We start from the raw sequence: 22911 nt of genomic DNA, 5'->3' as shown, positions 1-22911 counted from the left end.
AATATCTAGGTCAGGAAAGTTGAGAGCATGTGGTAATAAGGTTAGATTCTGATTAAACAGTTCCACAAGGATTTCAGGAAAGATTGTCTACACATCCTGTTAAAAGGGAGTCTTTGTAAAAATGCACTCACATACCCATAACATCTTTTGCTTGGAGCATATATAAACTATTTTTCTCTCCGGTAAAATATTTTCTCCCTCCCACTTGTAATTTTATGCTTATATCATTGCATAAGCTTTCTTTTGTTCTCTCACTTTCATTATAGTAGACCCATTTTCATCATCTGACAGAATATACATGGAGCAATTAGCAAATTTCCTTTTGAGGCGATAAGATTCAGTTCAGGATGTAGTAGGCGTGGCGAGGAAACGGTATGTGACGGGGTCAGGTTTCCTATGCTCAGGGCTTGCCAAACGCTGCCCCACAATAGGACAGCAGGTAAGCAAGGGGTGTGGACAAAGCGGGACAAGAATATTTAAGTGCCTACCACATTTTAATAAACGCCATTTTGCCTCACGCACTCTGGGGTCTGTGTGAGCATTTGGCCCCGGCCCGGTTGGGGTCGGTTTCGCTGGCAAGTGGCGCCCTCGGTCGGCAGAGGACGAGCGATGAGAGACTACTACTACAAGTGGTGACCCCGACGTGATCTGCCTATCGAGGGTTAACCACCCGGCGTGCCCGTGAAGCGGAGAAGAGCCTGCGGAGTGGCGGCAGGTCGCTCACGGAAGACACATCGCGGAGAAGAGCCTGTGAAGTGGCGGCAGGTCGCGTGTGTAACCATGGAACAGATTATTAAGGTACTTTTGCAGTTTTGTAAGGACTACTGCGGCAAAAATACCCCTTCAAAGAAGAAGGTAGCCGCGGTGCTTTCGGTTTTAAAAAAGGGAGGGGAGCTGGACTCCCCTCAGCAAGTGCTGGATTCGGGTAGGTGGGATTCGCTCACCTCGGCTTTATGCCAACGCGCCATGAATAACCAAAAGGCTGCTGAACTTAAGACCTGGGGCTTGATACTTGGAGCCCTTAAGGCGGCTAAAGAGGAGGGTAAGCTTAAGGTGGAAAAAGGGGTGGAAAGGGCTCCGGGGGGCGGGTCTTTGCTACCTTGCAGTACTGACGACCAAAGCGTGGCGGACAAGATGGCGACGGTCGCCGCGGCGAAGGGCGGGGAAGAGGAACTCCCGACCGCATGTCTACCAACCGCTCCGCCCGCTCCGCCCCCGCCCTACCCTCCGCGGTCGTTATATCCTTCTTTGGAGGAAGAAAAGGCAAGGGCGGGGCTTCGTCCCAAAGGGGGGAGGGACGGGCGTCTGCTGACTGATTGGGCTAAAGTAAAGGAGGAGGCACAAGACCGGGGCCTTGCGAACCCGGAGGCATTTCCGGTAGTGATTTCCGATGATGATAACCCGATCTGGGTCCCGCTGGACCCGAAAGCGATAGCGAGGGTGCTTGAGGCAGTTGAAAAGAAAGGATTGAAGTCCCCCCTGACAATGAACGCCTTGGAGACATTAATATTGCCGGGACCCCTGTTACCATACGATATTGAGAATCTGATGCGCATGATTTTGAAACCGGTGCAGTATACGCTTTGGAAGGAGGAATGGCAGGCTAGACTTAGACAAATGCTGGTTACAGCCCAGAACGATCAGGGGAATCCGCTTCACGCGTCTAACCTGCAGAGACTGACGGGTAGTACGCCGGGTATGATCACTGCACATGCCCAGCTTACGGAGCTGAGGCCCGGGGAACTAATAGCCACTACAGACGCTGCCCTTGAGGCGTTCAGAAGGCTCGCAAGAAATGCTGAGCCGTCTACTCCGTGGACGGAGATTGCACAAGGTCCCACTGAATCCTTCCAGGATTTTGCGGATAGGTTGATCAAGGCAGTGGAGGGATCGGAGCTGCCTAGGGCAGTGCACGGCCCCGTGATCCTGGATTGCCTCTATCGAAAGTCGAGCTCGGACGTACGAGCTCTATTACGGGCGGCGCCAGACAGGTTCCACACCCCCGGTGAGGTCCTTAAGTATGTGATGGACAAGCAAAAGTCTCAATCATCAGTGGCAAGCGAGGTTGCTGCAGCGGTAGCTGAGGTGATGCTAGCGCATGGGGTTGCCGGGCGGCAGAGTCCAGATCGCCCGCCTGGGCCATGCTTCAGGTGCGGTCAATTAGGTCATTTCAAGGCACAGTGTAAAAGCAACGGGGGTATAGTGTGCCAAATGTGCGGGAGGAGAGGTCACACTGCACCGCAATGTAGAGCTCGTGGGCTGCGATCTCGAGGTAGGGGGAATGAGGGTCCCTCTTACGATTCACGGGATTCTCAGGAAAGGCGGGCTTTGGATCTAGGCCTGCCACTAGCTGCGCTATCGTTGAGCTGCGGGGAGCGCCCCTTGGTGAAGATTACAGCCGCAATTACGGAGCTTCCCGCTGGCTCCCCAGGGCCGCGATCTATTTTCCTTACCGCCCTGGTGGACTCAGGAGCGGATGTGACGGTTTTTGCGGAATCCGACTGGCCGCCCACGTGGCCAACGGGGGCCACTCAAACTATAGCGGGAGTGGGGGGAACTGCTCCAACGCGGAGGTCAGCCAAGCAGATCGAGATAATCGTGGTCAACAGAGACGGTTCCCTGGAGAAGCCCGTCCTGCTGACCCCGCTGGTAGCGCAGGTACCGGGAACCCTGTTGGGGCGAGATTACCTGCGGGGTGTGTCTGCTCGGATTCAACTGCAGGCCTTAATTGCCCGGTGGGCAGGCACAGATCCGCGGCTGAAGCCATACAACGAGACCTCTTGGACTGTGGTCAGTCCTGTGAACACGGAGGCTTTCTCCATTACTTCGGGTTATTGCGGGTATACCAAAAATGAAACACGGGTCTTCACAGGGCGCAATACAACCTGCTTGTCGAAGGGTGGGGTCCTTTCTAAATCTAGCGGTAGATCCTCATTTAATTGTACGGCAGTTTGGGACTTTTATGGGTATGGGTTCACTTTCAAACGGGGGGTCAACGAGGTGCTATGGAATAACAAAACGGCTAAGGCGTTGCCCCCTGGAATCTTCTTGATTTGTGGGGATAGAGCCTGGCAGGGCATCCCGCACAATGCCTTAGGGGGACCCTGTTACCTAGGGGAACTGACATTACTGTCTCCGAATTTCACGACATGGATGCAGTATGGCCCGAGCATCACGGGTCACCATCGTCGCCGAAAGCGTTCGAGCCCTCTCCCGGAGAATTGTAACGATGAGGTAGAGTTATGGAGTGCCACAGCACGGATATTCGCATCATTTTTCGCCCCTGGGGTTGCTGCAGCACAGAGCTTGGCTCAGATAGAACGCCTAGCATGTTGGTCAGCTAAGCAGGCGAATTTAACAACATTAATATTGAATGCGATGCTAGAAGACACAAACAGCATTCGGCATGCGGTGCTGCAAAACAGAGCAGCCATCGACTTCTTGCTCCTGGCACAGGGGCATGGATGTGAAGACCTAGAAGGAATGTGTTGCTTCAATCTTAGCGACCACAGTGTATCCATCCATAAAGCGCTGAAAGCCCTGCGAGACCATACGGAGAAGATCCAAGTGGAGGACGACCCCATCGGGGACTGGCTGAGAAGTGTGTTTGGCAGCTTTGGAGGATGGGTTGCGAAAATTATTAAGGTAGTTGCGCTAGTATTGCTCGCAATAATTTGTATTGCGGCCATTTTGCCGTGCATAATCATGTGTTTCCAGAATTGCCTCACAAGGATCATGTGGCAAGTTATGGACCAACGGATTCTGTATCACAAAACGAAGGAACAGTTGTGAGAGATGTACTCGCGTTGCGATCGCGCTGTTACGGGATATTCCTGAGCATAGGGAGGGGGAGATGTAGTAGGCGTGGCGAGGAAACGGTATGTGACGGGGTCAGGTTTCCTATGCTCAGGGCTTGCCAAACGCTGCCCCACAATAGGACAGCAGGTAAGCAAGGGGTGTGGACAAAGCGGGACAAGAATATTTAAGTGCCTACCACATTTTAATAAACGCCATTTTGCCTCACGCACTCTGGGGTCTGTGTGAGCATTTGGCCCCGGCCCGGTTGGGGTCGGTTTCGCTGGCAAGTGGCGCCCTCGGTCGGCAGAGGACGAGCGATGAGAGACTACTACTACATCAGGAGATGTGAAACTCAAAAAAAAAAAGTTCCTGAAAACATTGCAGAAGCCATGCATAAGTTAAATATTTTGTGCAATAACAATTTACAGAACTAATTTTAAACTGAAAACATAGACCTAACACAGACCGATAGGATCTAAGTGCTGACACTGTAATTAGAGACCTCATCTCCAAAATCAGAACAAAAATTATAATGATACACAAATTTTGCCAAAATTCAATCTTAAGCATGCAGTGAGTTGACTCAGCTATCAGTCAATCCTTTCAGACGTTCCTCTGGTTCACAGTGAGGAAAAAACATTAAAAGAAAAAGAAAGAACTCCGGAATTGAGATATTAACAGTTCAGTAAGATCAGCAAAAGTCATGTGCTCAAGTAATCCAAGAAGAGAAAATAACTTACCGCTTCCCATTATCGGGGTGGGCTGGGAAGCAGGGACCAAGCACAGATAACAGCTGTCTGGGAAGATGTTTGAAATGATAACATACATCTTCCCTCTTTCAGCTTTTATTTATGAGTATGATGTCACATGAAATTGAATATTCCTTTGGTCAGATAGGGTCAGCTACCTTAACTGCTCAGCTGCCTCCCAAACTCCTGCTCATTCTGCAGCCTATTGACATGTGTCAGGGCACTGAAGAGAGAGGTGCTACCATGTTATCAACACTGTTTTAGCCAAATGCTAAAGAAAAACACTATGTTGGCTGCTATGAATAAAGTTAACTTCCTAATTTCCTCACAACCAGAATCAGTACAAAAATTAAAACTGTGAATTTTAAATCAAAATCTTCTACAGTGGAAACCATTCAACTCTAGTAACACCTAAATGCATATCCGGCTTGGTTTAACTCTTTCATCTGTTCTATCTTGACAGTTTTGACTATTGAGAACCTAGAAAGGTGCTGCCAGCTCATCCCCCTCAAAGTGCTTCATCCAGGAAATACTTACAAAGCATGCTGGACTTAGAAGCATGAACTGGGAGGGAATTTGCACTCATTGAATTGTCATCTGATACCACAGCCAGACTCTAATCTTCATCATAATATACTGCTATCACATTACTCATATTGAGAAGCTTATCCAGAAGTTCAACCTTACTGTGGCTAGACTGAAAATTATGTTTCATTTATATTTATAGAAAAAAATTTTAACGGTTCATACAAATCTGAGCAGTGGGTTGGCACATTAGGAACTAGTGAAAGGTGGCAGTGGTTTTGCCCATGTAAACGTTGAAGTGATAGGATGAACTGAATTGAAAAAGATGGAATTCTCATTTCTCTCTCTTGTGGATAAAGACTTCATTTATCAACAATATTATAAATAGTCACAAATATTAACTTGAAGTAAAGTCAAATTTTTGAAGACAAAATTTTGAGGTTATTTTTTTCACTTGAAACAACTATCTGGTCTTATAATTTTGAAAGTTTCAACCATTGATCCAGACACAAGCTGCTATAGATGACAAAAGGCATCTGAACTAAAAGCAGGGATCCCACAAGGCTCAAGAGAGATGTTATTTAAGAAGTCACACTGAAATGCTGGTAGAAAAGGACTTACAGAATATCTGAAAAGACATCAAGGAGCATACTTAAACACATTAAGCAGCTTTGGAAAGCGTGTGGGAAGAAAACAGATAAAGTGGATAGAGTTGGACAAAGTTCTTTGAAAAATAAACACAGGAAATCAAGGTTAGGGCAGGGACACTTAGATATGTTCCCTCCTTCTCTGATGACATTCATTTGGAATTCAGAACAATTCACATAAATAAAACTGTTCTTCAGACTTGTAGAACTGCAAATAAAGTTACCAGGAGATGTGCTTTCAAATATCTGAAGTGCTGAATCATACTGAACACAACAATATAGAGACAAAAAAGAAAATCTCACTGCTTGTACTGATTTAGCAAATCTTCTAACTATGTACACTGGACTATTTTGTAGAATAAATATCAAGTTAAGTTCCTGTATATATTTGTGAAGGTTTCAGCTACTACAGTGATGAACACAGTAAAAATGAAGGAAGTAAAAATTGTATTGCCAAAGTGAATTTGGAGAATGTGTAGTAGATAAATCACAGTTTTACATAAGATGGGTAGCTAAAACACTGACTAGCTGCTCTTTGAGCAATATCCCTCATCACTTGCACAGAAAAATTCTGGGATAATACATCAGTGTTCAACATAAAAATAAACTGAGCACATGTTATACAGAGCAATTATAAAGTTAGCAGACATCTTATTTTTAAGTTTTTATCATTTTACTTACAGAGTTAATAAGGTTCATTTAATGTGATTTTCTAACATAGAAATATCCTTATGCCAAGTTATTTAAATAAAGTATATACAGCAAAGAAATTCACCTCATTCTCCTATACACTTTATCTACATAAACTTTGCTTTATCTCCGTGAGAGTTCAGTTTCAAACATGTATTACAAACCTACTTCCATGAATGAATGTGTTAATAATAATACAGACATTTGTATTCAGACACCATCTACCTCAACTTTAGGGACCGTTTGTCTCACAGACTTAATTCATTATTATTACAGCTAACAAGTTTTCAGTTTCTCAATATCATTCTCTTATTTGGTTATAATTTATAACACAGCAAGCTCTGCCTAACATCTGCTACAGAGAAATCTTCCTGATTCTATTTTTGATATCAAAGTTCCATTAATTCTTCAATGCAGATTTAAACCAATGAAAACATGATATTAAAAGGCTTTTTCATCCAAATAATTTGATAAGTTAGTACCAGAATCTCAGTATGTCCCCAGGATACAAGAAAATAGCAATTTTTCATCTTTTGTTACAAGTAAAAGGATGCTTATATTTGAAAGATTTTGTAAGTAGATCTATATCCTGAACATTTCCAGCTTTTTCCAACATCACTGTTTTTGGAAAATATACCTCTTATGTCTGAAAAATAAAGAAATTCTCAAATTCGGGAATAGTTTGAATAAAACAGAATGCTGCTAGCTCAGTGCAATTTATCCTATTGTATCATTATAGTTCATCAACATACATTGTTAATTTACAAAGACATGCAAGACTGTGAGACAATCCATCATTTCTAAGAGTCATGCAAGTGGTATTTCATTGCTGGGCAAAGTAGTCATAAAGCAATCACACTTTTTTTTTTTTTTTTTTTTTTTTTTTTTTTTAAGGAATGACATTGTGTTGTTGGTGATTTGGGGTTTTTTGGGGTTTTTTTGAGAACAACAGTTTTATGTTTAACAAAACAGAATTATCTAGATATGATAATAGCCAACTTTTCTAACAAACAGAGTTAAAAAATATGCCTTAAATTTACAGTTTTACAGCATCTGACATCCATGAATGAGAAATTTTAACGATTGGACCAGATGATCTTGTAGTCCCTTTTCAACCTTGTGATTCTATGATTTTATGTTTAAACTGCCCATACACTTTTTGATTATAAATACATATTGATACTACTTCACTGAAAACTGTACTGTATAGTGATGTAGAATTACTGAGAATTTTTCTGCCTATAGTGAGTGTGCCTTTCAGTTTCACTAATAATATATACAGGACCAGATCCCCTCTCTTTAGATGAAATTGACTCATATTATCCTGCACTAGCACGCGAAGTCTTTAGCTCATTTATCAAAGTTCAGTAATTCACGCTTATGCCAAATTAAATGAAGGCTTTTAACAAAGTAGTCCAAAATCCATCCCATAGCAAATATCCAGGACAATTTCCATGCTACTGTAACAGTTCAAGAGAAAGTGCAGAATTAGTTGTGTTTCCCAGGGCTCTGTCCTAGGACTGATCCTGTTCAATGCTTTTATCAATTGTCTGGATACAGGAATGTCAAATGCCCTCCCTAAACTGAGAGGTGCTGTTGAGTCCCTGAAGGAGAGCAGAGGCCTTACAAAAGGATCAAGATATATTGGAGCATTTGGACTAACAGGAATGATATGAATTTCAAGAAAGGAAAATGCTGGATTCTGTACCTGAGATGGAGGAGTGTCACATACAGGTATAGACTGGGAGATTAGTGGCTGGAGAGCAGCTCAGCAGAAAGAAATTGAGAGATGCAAGCTCAAGATGAGGCAGCAGTATGCTCTGCAGCTGAGAGGATAAACCATGTTGTGGGGTACATTAAGCACAGCATACATACTCAGTCAAAAAAGGGTTCTCCCACCATATTTTGCAATGGTACAGCCTTACCTTGAGGTATTGCGTACAGTTATGAGCTTCACATTACAAAAAGGATGTTAAGGACCTTGATAGCATCCAAAGTAGGGCAGCAAATCTGGAAGGCATGTCCTGTGAGAAGAGGCTGAAGTCACTTGGATTTCTAGTCTGGAAAAGTGACTTGGAGATAACCTGTACTCTCCATAATTTCCTGAGACAGAGAAGCACAGAATAAGATGCTAGGCTCTTCTCTCCAGTACCGTACTGCAAGGTGTACAAGAAAAGCACAAAATTGCATTTGGAGACCAGATTGGACATTAGGAAGAATTTCTTCACAGTGAGGGTGGTCAAATACTGTTAAACACTTCCTTGACAGCTGGTTGAGGTCCCATGCTGTTAGTGTTAGGAGACATTTGAATAATGCCCTTGATAACATCTTTTGGTTAGTCCTATTGTTAGAGAAAACTTCGTTGACATAACTGGAACTACAAAAAAATCAGTCAAGAGTTCTCATTAGGGCTCTGACAAAAGAACTTAAGCAGAAGTAGAATCTCTTTCTTTGATGTTGAAACTCCAGAATCATAGGTCAAACAGACACTTTAACCACAAACATATCTTCAGGCCAATGATGAACAATAATTAGCTTTACAGTTTTTAACAGATTATCCAAACAAAATGACAAATTAAACAGTTATATAATTCAAAGAATAAAACCAATCTCAGTAAATTGAACTGTTAGATATATCTTCCTGTTTCTTTATGTGGTACCAAACATACATTCAATTTTAGAAATAAATTCATTTTTAGTCGTACAAGATTCTAGACAGAATTAATTTTTGGTCTCTAAATAAAGTTAATGTCTATGGCAGCACAAGAGCTTAGAACAAACATTAGCACTGAGTTGAAAGTTCTTAAGAAGCTAGTGTAATATTATACATAATTTTATATATATATATGTATATGTATATATATATATATATATATATAATATTTTTTTCCTTAAAATAATCTGTTTTCAACTGCTGATTCATTACATATTTTGCCACAGAAATTCATTCCAATATAATAGTATTAAAACAGTACAAAAGTGTAAATTCTTCTCTTGTTCTTAATGTTCATACCTTACCAGAACCATAAACATGATAGAGAGCTGCACTATTTAAAAGTAAATATTATCTTAGAGGAGTGGATACTACAATATTTAGTTTTTAATGAAAAAAAAAAAAAAAAAAAAAAAGGTATATCCAAGGTGATAGGAGCTACTAACATCTGAATTTGAAAAGCAGGTACAACTACATCATAAATAAGAGCTCTTGTTGTATTTTTTGCCTCATGGATAAGTGTAAATAGTGGATATGTAAATAGCACATTGACATATACTGTACTATTTAAACACAAAAAAAAAAACATGTTTTAATTCAGCAAAATATCAATATATTAATTTGAAGGAGGAAAATTTGCCAGTCACACAAAACAAATGTGAAATTTGTTTTGTGCTTCTTAAGTTTGAAGTCCTTGATAGAGATTTATAGAATTTTACTTTTTCTGACCTGAATCCAGTGACTTAAACTGCTGTGATTTCCAATAGTTATGCTATGAAATATGGTTGGATATCATTGTAATAGGCTAATCTAAAACAGTAAGCAAGAGCCTGTCAATAGTTTTTTTGTAGCGATGACTGTCTTGTTTGCACACATGTGCATCCATTTTCTGAATAATTTACAACTTTGCTTATCTTTAGAAGTTTGATCATCAAAACGAATAAGCTAAAAAGAAAGCTTTGAGGCCTAGAAGATGCAGCAGATCCAGTTTTCATGTAAGTTATAAAAGTATTTTTTAAAAAAGTATTAGAGACTATTACTACAAACTAATTTTGTGTTGGTTTTTTTCTTACTCTGTTCTGGAGTTAACTATCAGTTCATGGACTATTATGTGGCTAACTGTCCTAGTTTCAGCTGCAAAGTAGTTGCTCACCACCCCCCTGACTGATGCCGAGCTAGACCCCTGACCAACAGAAGCAAACGAGGTGAATCCCTTCAAAACTCCTTTTGCATGATGTCACATGGTACAAAATATCCCTGTGGTGAGTTAAGTCAGCTGTCTTTATTCTGGTCCATCCCGGCTCCTTGGGCACATTGCAAATGACCTTGGCTCTGTACAACACTGTTTAGCCACAGCTATAAATATCAGTATACTACCAACGTTGTTTTTTTTCCTAGAACTAAAACATAGCATCGTATCAGACACTCTGAATAAAACAGTTCCATCCCAGCTGAAACTAAAACATTAATAATACCCACCTGCTGGTAAGCCAACAGAGTATCTTCATTCTCTTGACAATAGAAAATGGAAAACGAATGCTTTGGAAGAAAAAAATGAACAAGTGTATAAATGTTTTTCATTTTCTTTCTCTGGCATATGAAGAATGTATATATAACTTTACTTATATACTGAGGGATTTCTGTTAGTTTTGGGAACTACCACTGCTCCTACCCCCACCAACAAAGTCCATTTTCATCCTGCCTATTTAAAAAAATAATATAGAACAAAATAAAATAAGATTGGAAACAGTCTAGAAGTAAGCATTTACAAGATTAATTTCTATAAAACACTCCTGTCATTGTACAGAATCTTCAGTGTGAAGACATAGTGAAAACTGAAATTAAAGTGATTTCATTAAACATATTCAGTAAATTAAGTTGTTCGATTTTGCATTAAAATCATTTGTACTTTAAATGTAGCACAAAGATATTTGGCAAGCAGTGACAGGTGTAAGCATAAAACAGATTTACATTACCAGAAACAGATATTGACATACATGTATGGAATAAGTAAATATGCATGAGTAAAGCTACTCCTTTTCTTATTGGTTTTAGTCTCATAGAATATTTGCCCAAGTTTTCAGATTTCTTCATGGATAATAAATATTTTTAATGGTTGTGTCTTTTCAGCACACTGCTGTTTCAATCTGAGGTTTGGCTTATCACTAGTATCTTGCCTTCCAAACTTACTCAGAATGAGTTGTACTAAAATTCGATAAAACTTGAGTTGTTCTTAATAAGATTTGAATATATTTACACCTAAAAAGTGTTGCTGGTCATTATGACAGGATTTCAGTATCACTGTCAACAGTAGGATAAGGGAGTTACACATTTTCACTACTGCTGCTATGTAGCACCCACTTAGCCTCCACTGTAAATACAAACTCTTATGTATTTCTTTGTGACATACCAAAACTGGCCTCAAACTTACTTACACAATCAAGAGAAATACATTACTTCCAATAAAAAAGAAAACTCCCTAAAAATTATTTTCCGTGGTGCAAAGAAATATAGCAATTGTACAAAGAACTAGATGGCTATATAAACAGGACTAGATATATAAATCAGTCTCCTGTGTACTTCCTAAACTCCCTGACCAATAAAACACTATTCAGTTATGTGGCAAGCAATTTATTTTTACTTTAATTTAGTCCAACAGGACCTATAGAGAATTACAAATTAAAAACTACGGGTCAGATTTTCCATGTTCTCATCAAGTAGGAGACCAATATAATTCCATTAGCTACACCATTCAGTATCTGGCATCAGAATGAGGCCCAAGCTTATGAGGAATAATAGGAAATGTACTATGGGAATTTTAGTATGTATTATAATTTATTTAGAAACTATACCATGCTTCATTTCTCAAGTAATTATTTTAGTAGATATGAGACCTCTTAGTCCTGTTCTTCCCCCAGATACAGGTGTAAATCTTTAACACTGGTCCTCATGCACCATACTTTGCTCAAGCACAGTGTCAGAGGAATTCTGCAAAGCAAAAATTATTTTGAGGGTAAGGGTTCCAGAACAGCTAAATACAGTATATTTCATTTGTTTCTTTATTACATCTCAAAAACAGACAGAGGCACACAGTGCTTTTAATTAAAAGTTTGAACGTCACTCCTCGCTAAAGAAAAATGCTGTGAAGAGAGCTGGTTAGCGATGAACAGATGTAGGATCTATACAAATATTTTTAAAAGAGAATGAAATCTCGTATTTCCAGCTGGGAAATCGACTTAGTCAGGAGAATATATTTTTACAGTTCAGCTAGAAAATCAGGGGCAAAGGCTGAACCTAGGGATGCAATCAGTGGGTTTGAAAAAGTTTGACTTATACAGATGTAGACACAGAAGGAACTTTAAGAAGTCACTCCTCTCAGATGCTATACCTTGACAATTCTGGTAGACTCTCATCTATCATATCATCATATTTTCTTAAACAAAGTGGATCATGTATTATTCATTACACAGCAACATTACAAGGTAGTATAGTCATGCCAGTGAATTCTTATCAAATTGTTTCACCACATTCAGCATTTCTTCAAGGCAACTTGTTAGTTGGCTGCCCATTTTTGATATATACACTTGAGATTTTTATGCTGATGGATTACTATCATCAACTAATTTTTAATTCAGAAGCTCACATTTGCTCCATTTATGCATATAAAATACAGGAACTAAAATTTGTTTTTAATCGGACTCATTATTAATCAAGAACCAAAGCCAAAATTCCCTCTACTCAAATAATGAGAATCCTTCAGATTTTACCTTGTTCCTTTGTCAAGTTACCGTGCATCTTCAAGTCCCTCCTGAGCACACCATCAGTAACTTTTCCGTCTTAACAATGAACAAGAATAGAGTTTGTCAATTTTTTTTCAGCAAATCATGAAAATTATCTCAAGAAGGAGTACATTTCTAAAGCACATTAAAAAAAATAGGGAAATACTCCAATATGCGGGATGATTTTCAGATAAAAGAAATATACCAGAGCTAGATCTACCAATAAATAAATAAATAAATATCCACAACATAGAGCAAAAAGCAGATCTTGTTTAGAGGTGTAGTATGTCTAATTCCATGGAATACCATAGTCTGGAAATGTCCTCAGCAAGAACACAGAAGGAGTTTTCAGATGTCAACAGCTGCATTGCTGGAATTAGTCAAGCACAGACAAAAAATTATCAGATAAGTGCCCATTTCTCTATATAGATCATATATGGACATGTAGTGTAACTATTTCAAACATATATGTCTTCGTCTACTAGTATCTATCAATTTTGTTATATGAACTGCTCTTAACTAATCTTGATTGTCACCTCTAAGGGATTATTCAGGCACTGAATCACAGAATGGCCAGGGTTGGAAGGGACCTCAAGGATCATGAATCTCCAAACCCCTGCCACATGCAGGGCCACCAACCTCCCCATTTAATGCCAGACCAGGCAGCCCAGGCCCCATCTAATCTGGCCTTGAACACTTCCAGGGACGGGGCATCCACAACCTCTCTGGGCAGCCTGTTCCAGTACCTCACCGCTCTCTCTGTAAAGAATTTCCCCCTGATGTCCAACCTAAATCTCCACTCCCTCAACTTAAAACCATTTCCCCTCATCCTGCAGTTATCTACCCTTTCAAAGAGTTGATTCCCCTCCCCTCTGTAGGCTCCCTTTAGGTATCAAAATGCTGCAATGAAGTCACCCCACAGCCTTCTTTTTCTCCAGGCTGAACAAGCCCAGCTCCCTCAGCCTGTCTTTGTAGAGGAGGTGCTCCAGTCCCCTGCTCATCTTTGTGGCTCTCCTCTGGATCCTCTCCAACAGCTCCCTATCTTTTTTGTACTGGGGGCTCCACACTTGGACGTAGTATTCCAGATGGGGCCTCAAGAGCAGAGTAGAGGGGAACAATCACCTCCCTGTCCCTGCTGGCCACCCCTCTTTTGATGGAGCCCAGGATACCATTTGCCTTCTGAGCCACAAGGGCACACTGCTGACTCATGTTAAGTTTTTCATCTATCAAGACCCCCAGGTCCTTCTCCACAGGGCTGCTCTCAAGGTCTGCTCCTTCCAGTCTGTATGGATACCTGGGATTCCTCTGGCCCAAGTACAAAACTCCGCACTTTGCCATGTTGAACCTCCTCAGATTCACCCAGGCCCACCTTTCTAGCCTCTCAAGGTCCCTCTGAATGGCATCCCTTCAACTGTGTCGACCGCACCACTCATCTTGGTGTCATCAGCAAACTTGCTGAGGGTGCACTTGATTCCATCATCGATGTCATTGATAAAGATGTTAAAGAGCACCGGTCCCAAGACAGACCCCTGGGGTATGCCACTCGTTATGAGCCTCCACCTGGACATAAAGCCATTGATGACCACCCTCGGTCTTTCAACCAGTTTCTTATCCATCGAGTGGTCCACCCATCAAATCCACATTCCCCCAATTTGGAGATAAGGATGTGGTGGGGGACCATGTCAAAGGCCTTGCTCAAGTCCACGTAAATGACATCAGTCACCTTTCCTTTGTCCACCGATGCTATCACTCCATCATAGAAGGCCACCAGATTGGTCAAGCATGACCTTCCTCTGGTGAAGCCATGCTGGCTGTCAAGGATCACACACCCTTTCCTCATGTGATCAAGCATGTCATCCAGGACAATCTGTTCCCTGATCTTCCCAAGCACAGAGTTGAGATTCACCGGCCTGTAGTTCCTGGGGTCCTCCTTGCTCCCTTTCTTGTAAATGGGAGTGACGTGACCCTTCCTCCAGTCATCCGGGACCACACCGACAGCCACGACTTTTCAAATACGATGGAGAGCGGCTCGGCAACCACCTCAGCCAGCTCCTTCAGAACCCTGGGATGCACGCCATCCAGCCCCATAGACTTGTACACATTCAGTCTCATGAGGCGGTCTCAGACCTGCTCTGTCCTCACAGCACGAGGGGATTTACCACCCCAGTCCCCACCCAAAGATTTAGGGATGCAGGACTCAGGGACGTGAGAAGTACTGGAATCCTGCAAGGCAAAGAACTCATTCAGTACCTCAGCCTTCTCTTCATCCATTGAAGCCAGTTCTCCTGTTACATTTACCAAAGGAGGTACACTCGCTTTGGCCTGTCTCTTCTGGCCAATGTACCTGTAGAAAGTCTTCCAATTGTTTTCCACATCCCTTGCCAAGTTCAGTTCTGCCTGCGCCTTGGCTTTCCTGATCCCACATCTGCAAATCTGGACAGCATCCCTGTATTCTTCCAGGTGACACCCTTGTTTCCAGAGCTTGTACGCACCTTTCTTTGCCCTCAGTATGCTCAGTAGGTCCTTACTGAGCCATGCCAGCTTCCTACCTCCTCTGCCTGCTTTTTTGATCAGAGGGACGGAGAGTTCTTGTGCTCTCAGGAAGGCATCCTTGAAGAGTAACCAGCTCTCGTCAACATTTTTGTTTTTAAAGACAGCATCCCAGGGGATCTCAGCCAACAGTCCATTGAACAGCTTAAAGTTCGCTCTCCCAAAGTTCAGGGAGATCTGACGCCACCCTTCACCAGGCCCACATCCCTCGAGATCATGAACTCGACCAGAGCGTGGTCACTGCAGCCCAGACTGCCTCAAACCTTAACACCATTAATGATTTCCTCCACATTGGTGAGCAGCAGGTCCAGCAACGCTTCACCTCTGGTTGGTCTGTCCAACACCTGGACCAGAAAGTTATCATCAACACATTCCAGGAGCCTCCTGAACCTCTTGCAACTCACTGTGTGGTCTTTCCAAGAGATATCCAGATGGTTGAAGTCCCCCATCAGGACAAGAGCCCGTGAGCACGAAGCCTCCCGCATCTGAAGCAAGAAAGCCTCCTCAACAGTCTCCCCTTGATCAGCTGGCCTTTGTTAGACCCATCCCTAATTCTAACCCACAAGCTGTCAACCTGATCCTGACTGTTTCTCAGAGGAAGCTCCTCACAATCTATCCTCTCTTTGACATAGAGGGCAACTCCCCCACCCTTCCTACCTAGCCTATCTCTTCTAAAGAGCCGATAGCCCTCAGTGGTGGTGTTCCAGTTATGGGAATCATCCCACCATGTTTCCATGATAGCAACAAGCTCATAACTTTCTAAGCACATCACGGTTTCCAACTTGTCCTGCTTATTTCCCAGGCTGCATGCATTGGTATAAAGGCACTTCAGCTGGGCTTTCCATCTCAATGCCTTTATAGAAGATCTGTGTTTCCCTAGAACAGCAGCATCCCCAACACACCCCTGCCCCAGTCCATCCCTTTGTACTTCACTGTCATCACTCATCAGGTTCAGTACGAGCCCTCGAATGACCTGCTCAACCCCAGCAGCCCTGATTTTGCCCCCTTCCCTCTTCATACCTAGTTTAAAGACCTGTCAATGAGTCCTGCTAGTTCCTCAGCTAAGATCCTCCTCCCCCTCAGAGACAGGCTACTTCCATTTGCTGCCATCGTGCCAGGTGCTGAGTAAGTTTCCTGTGGTCAAAAAACTCAAAATTCTTGGATTTGCACCAACTTCTAAGACATTTATTTATGAGGTGGGTTTTTTGGTACCTCTCAGTATCCTGCCCTGCCACTGAAGGCATAGAATAAAACACCATCTGCACACCCACTGCCTCAACTACCTGCTCCAGTACCCTGAAGTCTTTCTTGATAGCTCTGAGACTTTTCTCAGCAACTTCGTCATTGCCAGCCTGGACTAGAGGAGTGGTTTTGATAGAGCAATTTCAGTTTGCATAAAAGGCAATGGGAGGGAAAATTGATTTCCTACTCTGATCATGACTGTTTTTCCTGTAAAATGGAGCACTAATGAGTTAGTGCATCTATAGATTATCGTCTTGTTTATGAAAAGAAAATCAATGTCAACATCTCTAGTCCTCCAAGAATTTGTTGTCTGAAAGTTAGGAAAATGTTTCTGATGTGTAGATATAACATTTGAAGCAAGGAATGTGGTTTAAAACATTTCTGAGATCTTGGATGCGTTATAAAGTATGTCATACAAGACTATATATTGAGATGACGGTCATGGGAATTAAAAACATTAATTGTCAGACTAAATAGAAGTTTTCATGTTGAATAAAAAGTAAATACTTTTATCTTATAAGGAGCTGAGAAGAAGGAAAGGAAGGAGTAGAAGGAAGAAGTGTATGTTTTCCCTAAAAATAAATACACTTTTTTTTTTCTTTTTTTTTCTTTTTTTTTTTAATAATGTACAGATGGAAGAGTATTGCAGTTAGGATGGTACTCTACAGGTGTTATAATTGGAAAGATTATCGTGGTGAAAAAGAAGCAATCAAAGAAGAAATATTCACCCATATCCTTGGCAGTGAAAAACTCCAAAAAGGAGGGATCTCCAGAAAGAGATCCTTCCTTAGTGGCAGTCAGCTATTAAATGGGTATAGAAGGGGTGAAGCCAGGCTCCATCCCTGCCAGTCACATGGGTAAATTGCCTTCACTTGTGCTCCCATGGCTCACCTAGTCCTTGCCTCAGGTGATCAATCAGTGGTTCAGGCCATGATTCAACAGTTCCCATACAAATAAAAATCAATGTGGTGGGGGGAAAAAAAATGAAAAAAGAAAACCTGGTAACTTGCTTTTTACAAACAGGTATTGGCAAAAGTTGCACTGAAGAACTTTTTGTAGACAAATACCAAGGACACATAACATACAAATGCATAATGATATAGTATAAATCTCAAGATCCAAACAGAACAAATGCATATAATTTAAAAACTAGATATAAATAAAATAAATTAAAAAACTAGACCAGGAAACAGGCAGTCCTCCAAATTACCCAAGGGAGTCCTGGTTCATCACCTCACTATAAATATGTGGCTGTAAAGTTACTTGGTAAAGCATATCTCCAAATAGAATGTTCAAGCTTGTCAATATGGTTGTGGAATGATTTTCAGTTTAACAGTTTTCCTCAACTGGACTATCTATCTTTTCTGCAATTCACTGCCACAAAAAAGCAGTTGGATTCTTTGTATGAAATTGACACAGAGAATTAAATATTTATCATTATCATTATCTCAACATTCTTGTAAATATTTTTCAAAATATAGTGAACAAATCTTGCAGTGGTTTAAGACTAAAATACTTAACACCTTGACATGCATGGTGATACCACTTGTTACAGCACTTTATAGATCCTGCATGCAAGTTCAATCATCATGAAATTAATCTGCTTCTGGAGTTTCCGTGTCTGCTCCTAAGAAACCTAACAGTTGTTGGCAGGGCTATTAAAGTAAAATGCAAGCAGAGAAAACACAGGTGAAAAAAAAGCACATTGGAACTTGATCCAAAATGCTGACATTTCACTTCACCTTGGAAACTCAAGTAATTAGAGACCATGGACTCCTTCTACTTTGAAAATCAGCTACCTGAAATAAGTATTTTCATACCAAATATACTTTTCTCCATCTTCAGAGATGATGTACAAACCAAAATCACTTCTGTACAGTTTTCTCCTTCTAATTTGCACAACCATCAGATAAAGCAGGAAGATTTTGTACACGCTGACCACTCCTCTGTTCATAATACATCTGAGGCAGGATTTCCTCTTGGTCACCTTATGCAAGACAGAAATTGGCCACATCTTTCAGGTGGCAGGTGAGTTGTCAGATTGAAAATACATAACTGCCACTGCTACTATTTCCATCTCATCTAAGGCTTCCTAGAAAGATTCACATCCCAGAAGAATACATGACACAGATACATACCATTGAAACACAAATCAGATATTTCTGTGTTTAATTAACATAGACCTCAATAACAGCAAAAGCCAGTTTATACTTGCCATGTCAAGAATACAAAATTAATATGACTTTTTTTTCTTAAACATAAAAAAAGATGCCCTTCGATGAATCACTATTTTTTTTTCCAATTTTCTTCCATGTTACTTTACTGCTACGTTTTGTATTAGTTTTTCAGTTTGAAGCTTTACCTCACATGCATATTCTACATCAGAGTGTAATACTACATTACTTATTTATATTCAGGAAACATTTTTTCCTGCAATTTTGTCTTTTGGAGGGAAAAAAATGAAGAAAAGAGCACCAAAGCAGAGTGATAAAATCTTTTTTATGATCCATATCTGGAGATACATTGTTTTGAAATACCATCACACTTTATTATTGCTTCCATCAAGAAAAATATTTCTGTCATTTCCCACAATTAATACTGAGAAGTTTTAATCACATATAATCCCAATCAAGTTACTTTTCTGATCCTCTTTATCTTTCTCTGTCATTTTGATGACTTCTTGTCCTGTGGGTTTGAAATGCACACTATTATTAGCTCATTAGGTCTTCTAGCCTCTGGCTCAGTGAAGAATGATTCACTATATTTCTTAACCATTGACAGTTTCAATTCCTTAACCTCTAAATTTCCCTTGATAGATAACTATGTCTTACCCCTTCTTATTTCAGCTTTTCAGAATGTCCCTTGTCACTACGTTCTGAAGTCTGCACCATAATCCTGTACATAGCAAAACTAAATAAGTATAATTTTCCTCTGTCAGTCAAGATTTAAATTCAAACAATTTCTTCTTAATTCATTATAGATTCAACTAATGGCCTGACTTGGTTATTTAATATTTAATAATAAGTGGTTCAGCTTCTAATTTTCAGTTTGGAATTTTGGATTTTGATACATTACTCCTGCTTAAAAAGCTTATAAACTGATTTAAAAACAAACAAAATAAAATAATGAATTTTCTACCAAAGTAAGTGCTATCTAATTTGCTGCCAATTGCTTAAGTTCACGCAAATTATAATTTTCTAGTTAATTTGCCAGCAATTTTGATGTTGCGTCTAAAATCTGTACAGCACAAAATTCAAAAGGCTGAGCTTACTCCCACTAAGGCAACTGGAAGACTACATTTCACTGTAGTGGTATGAAGACAAAGATCACTGGCTCTCTTTTTTATTGTACGGCTGATAATTTTGTTCACTCCAGACACTTAACGCTTATCTCCTTAGTTGCTTTAGAAATTGGTTCCTAAGTGAGAAAGCATTTGGTAAATTCAAGCTCCAATTATTCCACTACTGAAGCATGTTCTATCTCATTTAAACTCAGAAAAGTCTGCTTTTCATTCACAAGATTATTTGCATTTACACAAGAGGGAAAAAAGAAAAAGAAAAAAAAAAAAGAAGGATATTTTCTTAGAACATTCAGGGGTAGATATTTCTCTTTCTAAAAAGTTCAAAGTCAGTGCTGATAGCATAGTAATTTATGAAGACCTTTCTGGAAATTGGCATCAGGAATGGACATAGAATTTTATTCATATTATTACAAATGCAATATTCAGAAATATTGCTCTTTCTCAGTCAATATTCTTGTACATTCACACAGTTCTCTAATCTTTGTTACAACTTCAGTTAGTCAAGCTGTCTTTAACTCTTCTTCCAGTTCATGGTTACAATAGTCCAGGAAACTGTTGTCTACTTTATAACACAAGTCTGTTTTTCATAAGAAAAAACTCAGATCTTTCTCTGAATTAACTGTAGTAGAATTAATTTTGTTTAAACAAACCTTTGGTATCATACAATTCAAAATATATCCTCTTTATTTAACTTTTTGAATATTCTGCTAATTCTCTGGTACTTTATCAGTGTTGCCTAGATTGATTATAACAATGTACCCTCAACACTGGATTCTTATCTAACTCTCTTCCTACCCTTGAGTACAAATCACTCAGTTTTGCAGGTTGTATAACAAGTCTCTGTAGCTTTCAAATTTAAAAAAAAAATCTCATTATTGATAGATGACGTAATATTGTAATACCTCACAAACACGAAACAGTGATGTTAAACTGACTCTACATCCAGCAAAATTACTATTTATTGTCTTACCTGTGTTAGTATGTGAATGAAAAAGCATGAGAGAAGAAAGAGGGATAGAAGAATTTGTGTTGAACTCGGTGTTATTAGATGGCCCAGAGGATATTTTCACTAACTCTGCCTTTTCTAGGCATACACCCAGAATTCAGTTCTCTTCCACCATGTTCAGACTCATTCAGCCAGATCCCTAAGATTTCCATCTTAACCGCTGCTTGGTACTTAGAACAAGACAAACAAAGGAAATCAGAGTATTTTGCTTCCCTAATGACCAAAATATCTCTCAGTGACTCTGTAATGTATAAACTACCTTGGTTTAGACTTTCAAACACTCATTGGTATCCTATGATTTACAGCTTCAGAATACAAAGAATCTATTTACAGTAAAAATATTTATAGAAAGTAGTAGATCTGATAAGGTTCCTTCAAGTACATACAAGAAGAAAAGAAGCATATTTTTGCTCTTTTACACATAATATATGATTTATTTGACAGCATATTAACACCTAAGAGATTACCTTAATTCAATAAATCTTATACTTCATTACAAAAGCTGCATCCTTTCAAATCCTTTGTCAATCAACCTGCAATTTCAAAAAGGAAAAAAGTTGTATTTGGTGTAAGAGATCTAACTAGTATCCATTTATACATGGTCTTTGAAAAGATCCAACAAGTTGTCACTAGTACCCAGATCTTCCAGTAGTAAAAATTCATTAATGACTTTGTCTTGAAACTTCTTCTCAGGCATATATCTTGTAAAGGAAGAGATACTATCCAGTGAGAAGTGAAAAGCTTCAGTGGGCCCATATGAATCTAATGAAGTTCAACAAGGCCAGGGCAGTCCGAGATATGTGTTAAAACATCAGAAAGAAGTCTTTGAGAGCAGCCCTGTTGAGAAGGACTTGGGGTTTACAGTGAGGGAAAAGCCTGACATGAGCTGACAGCGCACACTTGCAGCTGCTTAGAAGGCCAACTGTATCCTGGGCTGCATCAGTGGTGGCACTGCTAGAAAAAGAGAGAAGTAATTGTTCCCCTCTTTTCATCCCTCAGAAACCTCATCTGGAGCCCAGGACCCTGATCAAAGTATAAGAAAGATGTAGAACTATTGAAGCAGCTGCATATGACAGCGATGAGGATGATCAGGGAGCTGGAGCATCTTTATCACGCAGAAAGTCCAGAGGAGCTGGGTTTGTTCAGTCTGGACAAAGAGAAGTTTCTCTTTCAGAGAAGATTTTGATTAGAGGATATGGGGAAATTTTTCACTCAGTGAAAAAGGTGCTGAAACAGTTTTCCCAGAAATGTTACAGAGCTCTTATCCACGAAGATATTCATGGCCTGCTTGGATTGGGACTTTATGCAATCTAACCTAGCCTCGATCTAGCAGAGGGCAAACCTGCCAATGCCAGGGAACTAGATTATCTTTAAGATCCCATCCAACTAAAGCTATTCTATGTATGGCTCTATGACTCCCCTCAGTGAACAGAGGAAGAGGGAATGGTGGTTGGGGTGAGCTCTTAAGACTTCACATAGACATGTTCTGCCATTGCTCCACACACAGTCCCTCCCAGAGGGTGCCATTTCTGCCATCCAGATCCTGTGCAGGTTTCCCACACAGATCCTCCTCTGTCAGCCGCTCCTGGACTGCAGAGATCTGTTTCTCTCTCATTTTCTCTTTTTTTTTTTTTCCCCTCCCCTCTACTGTTACACAGTAGTTTTCCCTTTTTTCCCTTTCTTAAATCTGCTCTCTCAATCACATCCTGTGTCACCCATGGCTCAGTTCTGCACACTGCTGTGTCCCTTTTGGAGCCAACTGGAGCAAGCTCTGAGTTGCTCGCAGAGGCAACCCCTGTAGTGCTGCACTACCAAAATCGTGCCATGCAAGGCCATTGCACAGATACAACTGCAGAGCCAACCTATTCTTCCTACTGCAGAATTACTGCATATGATAATCATCAATACAAC

The 22911-nt window shown here is 40.4% G+C and overlaps 1 protein-coding gene across 1 annotated transcript; it reads left to right on the top strand.

The window, feature by feature from the left end:
* The first annotated feature begins 351 nt into the window (after positions 1 to 351).
* Positions 352 to 4027, top strand: LOC149912678 (uncharacterized). Its single transcript, XM_090131595.1, has one exon. It carries the CDS (start codon positions 781 to 783, stop codon positions 3790 to 3792), a length of 3012 nt encoding a protein of 1003 aa, XP_089987721.1. The 5' UTR covers positions 352 to 780; the 3' UTR covers positions 3793 to 4027.
* The last annotated feature ends 18884 nt before the right edge of the window (positions 4028 to 22911 follow it).

Source organism: Phasianus colchicus, chromosome Z (genome assembly GCF_987193195.1).
Source record: "Phasianus colchicus chromosome Z, bPhaCol1.hap1.1, whole genome shotgun sequence".
Taxonomy (NCBI): domain Eukaryota; kingdom Metazoa; phylum Chordata; class Aves; order Galliformes; family Phasianidae; genus Phasianus; species Phasianus colchicus.
This window is presented reverse-complemented; position numbering and strand designations above follow the sequence as displayed.